The sequence below is a fragment of the Nilaparvata lugens genome, chromosome X, assembly GCF_014356525.2.
Source record: "Nilaparvata lugens isolate BPH chromosome X, ASM1435652v1, whole genome shotgun sequence".
Taxonomy (NCBI): domain Eukaryota; kingdom Metazoa; phylum Arthropoda; class Insecta; order Hemiptera; family Delphacidae; genus Nilaparvata; species Nilaparvata lugens.
In genome coordinates this window covers 81,902,993-81,909,168 of record NC_052518.1, presented here as the reverse complement: position 1 = coordinate 81,909,168, position 6,176 = coordinate 81,902,993, and the positions used below count along the sequence as shown (strand labels likewise).

General features: G+C 32.5%; 1 protein-coding gene across 1 annotated transcript in view; it reads left to right on the top strand.

Annotated features, from left to right (window-relative positions):
- Positions 1-5,935, top strand: part of LOC111059991 — a 6,347-nt gene extending 412 nt beyond the window's left edge. The window contains exons 2-6 of the mRNA XM_039442073.1: positions 53-159; positions 1,174-1,240; positions 1,707-1,820; positions 3,202-3,440; positions 5,623-5,935. Of these exons, the coding sequence (XP_039298007.1) occupies positions 53-159; positions 1,174-1,240; positions 1,707-1,820; positions 3,202-3,440; positions 5,623-5,841 (746 nt within the window). The 3' untranslated portion in view covers positions 5,842-5,935. The remainder of the gene's footprint in view (positions 1-52; positions 160-1,173; positions 1,241-1,706; positions 1,821-3,201; positions 3,441-5,622) is intronic.
- The last annotated feature ends 241 nt before the right edge of the window (positions 5,936-6,176 follow it).

Genomic DNA, 6,176 nt, shown 5'->3' with positions numbered 1-6,176 from the left:
CTCATTTAAGGTTTAATCAATATCTACTTTGTTTTTATATTTTTTTTTTTAGATACCACAATTTCATGTTTGACACATGATGACATCGAGTCATCTCCAATAACTCAAGAGCAGATTGAAGAAGCAGCAATTGTGGAAGCAATCATCTGTGCTGAAGATGTGAGTCAAATTTTTGTAAGAAATTATTTTTGTTTGTTCAGTTTGCTGCTTGTATCTGTGTTTGGAAAAAATCAAGGACTTTCTATGTCTTATTTATCATCTTACTAGGACATCCCTGGTCGTACAAAACTGTGACTATTGAACTACGTAACACAGTTTTCAATCCTTCTCCTTCTCTCCTCTCATCACCACCCCTCTCCTCCTATCACCTTTCTCCTATTAATAAAATTAATCAATAAAATCAATCCTCCTATCATCTCTTTTCCTCTTCTTTCCTCTCCACTTCTCTCCGCTTATCTCCTCTCCTTCTTCCTCTCTCCTCTCTTTTACTCTCTTTTCGTTTCTTTTACTCACCTCACCATTTCCTTCTCTCTCCCTGTCTTTTTCTCACTGTCTTTCTTTATCTTTCCCTCTTTCCCTCTCTCCTACTCTCTTTCCCTTCTTTCCTTTTTCTTCCTTCTCTCCCCTCTCTTACTCCTCCCTCATTACCTTTGTTTCTCCCTCTATTCTCTTTCTCTCATCCTCTATCTTTCTCTTTCTCTGCAAAAATTCCAAATTCAAAAAGCACAATGAAAGATAAAATTCTTGTTTCAAAACAGCTGATCACAAGTTGAAATGTGAAAATTTTCAGCTCACCTATCCCTATGTAAAGCAATGGCAAAAATTGAAACTTTGATTGTTCTTAAAATTTGAAAATTTTAATCTCGAATCATAACTTAAGTTTTCATAGCTAACTAAACTTCTCATACTCTTCACCAACATAACATGATTCTCAGTAAAATGTAGTCTTTCTTTTGTTGTATTCATACTGTAGCTGAAATGGATCAAAAATTGAGAATAGGATCCTATCAATTTATAGCATAAGTTTGTGATTCCTACTTTGTCAGAAGTAGATATTTACTTCTCCTTCTTAATATCTTAATACTGTATACTAATAAATTTGACAAAATAGCCTATCATATCATATTTGCCTATCATATTTTTTATTGTTATCCCATCTTTTTTATTTTTCAGGAATATGGGATGTCATCTTGTGACGAATCTTATAAAGACTCCAATTGGAAACCTTTACCACATGAAGGTAGGTTCAGTTTTATAAAAATTATAACATATTTTAATACAGATAAATCCTACACCATTTCAAAGACTAGGGGTGAGAAATTGCACAAATTAATGAGCCATAATTTTTCTCACATGTTTAGAATTACTCAGACTACAATTACATTTTCTTTAGAAATTTGAATACACCACCAACCTATTAATAATATTGTTCTAGTTCTAATAACTATCCCAAATTCATATATTTATAGATTTATACTATCATAAATATTATAGATACTCTCTATTCTAAATATTCTCTATTCGTCTAATCTGTTCTCTGTGCTATAACCTATATATTATAAACTGACTGGTGTTACAGAGTATTTATTTGCAAATTTTAACTGAATCTTTTCCAAATTTCAAATCCAGACTAAATCTTTTTTTAATTAAGATTTAGTGCTTTTTATTCAAATTGATTCTTATACAAATTAATTTGATTTTTTCAGAAAACTCAATGTATCAAGAAAAAAGTAGTGGGCCAACTGGTAGTGATAAAGAGCATACAGCTCGGAGAAGGCTCTTCACTGACGACAACAAATCAACTGACAATGACTCAAAAAGTGAGATGTTGAAATTTTATGAGTATATCTGTAACTCTATTGATGGATTATTTCCAATGCCTAATCTGCTTAGACATCTTTTCACATCTTCTATATATTAATGCACAGTTGGAAGAGTGAGATCTCAGTAACTACCAAACCGATTTTCAAGATAAATGGCTCAAATTAAAGGGGAGAATGTGCAGGTTTGCCAAATTTCCTTCGAAGTTACATATTTTCTAAGGGCTACGCCTCACAACCCTTCAAAGGATGAATCAATGCAACTATTATGGAAGAATAGAATTCAGTTATTATAATACAGAAAGTATTGCTTTCCAAAAAAATTAAGGCACCCAAATTTCAAGATTTCAATACGTTTCAAGGTCCCCTGAGTCCAAAAAAGTGGTTTTCATCAGATTTCCATCAAAATGGTGTGGCACACTCACATAACTTTCCTTGCCATTATTTTAAAACGATTTCCAATTTTAATAAAGTACCTTATTGCATTATTTTATACAGAATTGGATTATCAATCTGACGAACACACAAGCACATTCAGAAAGCTCCATTTCAATATTATCATAATATAAACACATAGTCACAGTCTACTAAATTATATTCACGAGAATGTTGTTCTTTAGGGTGGAGAAAAACTAGAAAAAATGCTCAATTTTCATACTAGGAGAAAAACTCAAATTGGTAATGACTCAGAACAACGAGTAGAATATGATAACATTTTAAAAAATTCAAGTATTTCCAATTTCATGATTCATAAGAAAGCTGGAGAGAAGAAGGCCTTCATCAGCGTTTTTAAAGATCAAAGCGTTCACTGCCCACATCGGAGTGAGGCTCCAATGAAATCTGATGTCGGTGATAATAAGAACTCTCTCAATACAACTAGAATTGCAAAGAAATAAATCGATTATTCTAATAAGAGTAGGCCTTTGAAAGTTTGATTCTCTGTCTTGTTTATCTAACCAGACTTTCTTTGATGTTATACAAGTATAGTTTCTATAAAGGTACATAGTTTACAGTACAATGTTGTGTCATTGACATAATGCTATTTCCCGCCAATTATTTTCCCGCGAACTGAGCTGACAAGTTCGACGCAGTCTCAAAACATTTCCGAAGTTTTGACAGCAATCAATGAGTCATGACCAGCGACCACATAATTCATTTGTATTATGTGGTCGCTGGTCATAACACAGCAATAACTAATATTGCCGCAGCAGTCAGGGGCGTTCTAAGGTATTCTGGCACCTGTGGCGGTATATCAATTTGTCACCACCCCGCTTATAATTATGTTAATATCAAGTGAATTTCATAATATAGTAATTATATCATTTGAATTTACTTCTTGTGTTTCAAATAATTTCAATGAAATTTCTTATTTCAATTTTAGGGAAATTTCTCTTGGATTCTCTGAATTCCAATATGGAAATTTATAAACGCCAGAGAAAGGATTTGGAGAAAGCTGGGAACACAAGTTCCGCAAGAAGAAAAGGAAGGAGAATTCTTCAATATAAAGAGGCGATTGAGAAGGTGAAACATGGATTGGAGATTAACATCGACAGCTTGCCTGACCCGGTTCCAGATGAGCAACCAGTACAACCAGAACCACAAATAAATACCAATTATCAGGTGTGTGAACAAACTATTCATAAATAGAAATTAATCATAGTCTAACGTATGAACTATTCATATATATTTTATTGAAATGTGAAACAGGAACAAAAGCAGTAAGGTTGTGCAACAGGCTTTTTTCAGGCAGCTAGTTGAATTTGGGACATGTCAGTTGAAAAACTAGATTCTCACATTCGCCAATAAAAAATCATTGTCTGAATATTCCATCCAGCACTTATTAAATTTCATTGTCTGTGCCTCATCTAGCAAGTCATATTGTGTTTCCAGCATTTATTCTTATTACATAGAACATATTTCATTTCTGTGAGGTATTCTCAACAGCAATATTGATATTGTAAATTTATTTGATGCTAAATACTATTCTATCATTATACTATTATACTATTCTATACTATTCACTATCACTAAATGCTACTTGTAATTAAAGAGGTTAAGGAATAATGAAGTCTGAAAAATAATAAAGGCTTCTAAGGGATAAATTTCATTTCAAGTGATCATACCAGTGATTCAGCATCATACTGAGCTATAGTCGGCATGGCACAATAAAGTCCCTGTATAGCATTGGATAGCCCGCAATCCAGGGACTCTCTCGTGCCATGCAGACTATAATAAGTTTGTGAATAAATCACCAATGGAGCTATCAGGGAGCAGGCCTACTAGTGCATACTTAATTAGACTACCAAGCCACAGAGGGCCTGGCCAACAGGTGAAAATTTACGTTTGACCAACAGGTCAAACACTGTCGGCTAACAGGTGTAATGAGCTGTGGACTGCCAGGATTGTTGCTTGATAATCCCGCTAAGACATAAGAATGCAGTATAATATGCTTCTTAGAACATCACTTGTCTACTGACCACAAGCGTATGCTCTGCATAGGCTACAGGAATTTTATTTTATTTTTATTTTTTTTTTGTAATACCAGTAATTTAAAGACTAAGTGTTGCCTAATTTGCATTTTGATTGTATCCTTGTGACACTGGTGTATATTGGTAATTTATTGAAAACTTAGAAGTTTCCATAAAGTGATGAAATCATTGTTGACAATTAAAATATGAGCATCATCCACCTGGAATTGGAAATATTATTATTACTTACAAACTAACTCCGACTTCCTTCATACAATCATAATGAATACCAATGGAACAAATATCCCTTTTGGAAGCCATGTTGAACAAGCCTACAGTATCATTTGATTAATGTAAGAGGTGATTCTATAAAAAAAATATGAATAAATACACAGCTACTGTTACAACATAGGACTACATAGGATACATACATTTAGTAAATAGGAAAAGTTATAATCTGATTCTATTTCTGGTTTCAGTGTTAATGATGAACTAAAATAAAACCAAACTAAATGGCGTATTGTATTCATATTGGTTTCTAAGTAACCATCTTCGATCAGTTTAACTTGGTGGTTGATTTTAATCCAATTATGTCGGTTACATTGGTTAGAAGTTGCAGTCTAGAATATTAATTTTATCATTTTGCCTTTTCGTCTTTGATTTGTTTTTTTGCAAGTGTGATTGGTGCACTTGTGATTGGTGTGAGAACAATACCAATCTTCCAAATAGCTATTTTTTCTTCAATGAATTATTTTTAGAGTTGCCCTTATAAAAGCTGTACTTATCGCATTTGAAAGCATCAAATTTAGGTCAGTAATAGAAAAATTATATTTATTCTAAAAATGACTTGCTGTAAAATCTTATAAATATTGTTATCAATATTATAATACTATTGATGATAGTATTATAATATAAAGAATATAAAAAAATTAATAATAATATAGTAATGAACAATATTATAATATTATTTATATTACTTTACAGCAAGTGTAAGATCCATTTTAGAATCAATATAATTTTACTACCACTAATCCAAATATTACAACTTGCTTATTCAAAAGTTAATCATGACAAAAATAACGGAAATTATATTGATTCTTAAATGTATCTTGGGATTCCTGTGGAGTCATATAATAAAAATTGTTCATATCATATTGTATTATCAATATAATATTATTCGTATGACTTTTCAGCAAGCCTGAGAGTCATTTTAGAATCAATATACTTATCATTTTATTATTTTGTATCATGATGGAGTTTTTTAATGAGCACTTGTAATAGTACCTCTTAACAATACCCTGTTATTAAATGTGATGTTTCAATTGTTATTGCAGCCACCAGCAGAAGCCCCTGACACTACCAAGATTCCCAAGCTACCAGGGAAAAAACGAAATTATTGTTTGTTCTGCGAGAAATTAGTGAAGGAGTATGCTGTACATATCGAGAGGCACCATGCTGACACTGAAGAGGGGAACGCACTGTTATCGATAAGTGAGAAAAATGGGAGGTTGAGGGGGCGAATGAAAAAAAAAAATAACGGATGTACTCCGTAAAAAGGCGAATGCAATTTATAATGCAAAATTAATGAAAGGGAACACAACTGACCCAATTGATGAAATTATTTTGGTAAAGAAGAGACATAATAATCTGAACCCATCTGCAGAGAATACGAGGGAATGTTTGTATTGCAAGGGTTGGTATAAGAAAGATCGAATGTCTATTCATTTGAAAAAATGCCAACAATATCTGAATCAAATAAAGGGTTGTACTTCAACCTCTATGCACTTGGTCAAGGAACATTCTATGTCTATATTGATGGTTGGAGAAATTTGTGGAGCTAGTCAAGAACTAAAACGTTACAATCCAAATACAGGAGCCATTAAAATGC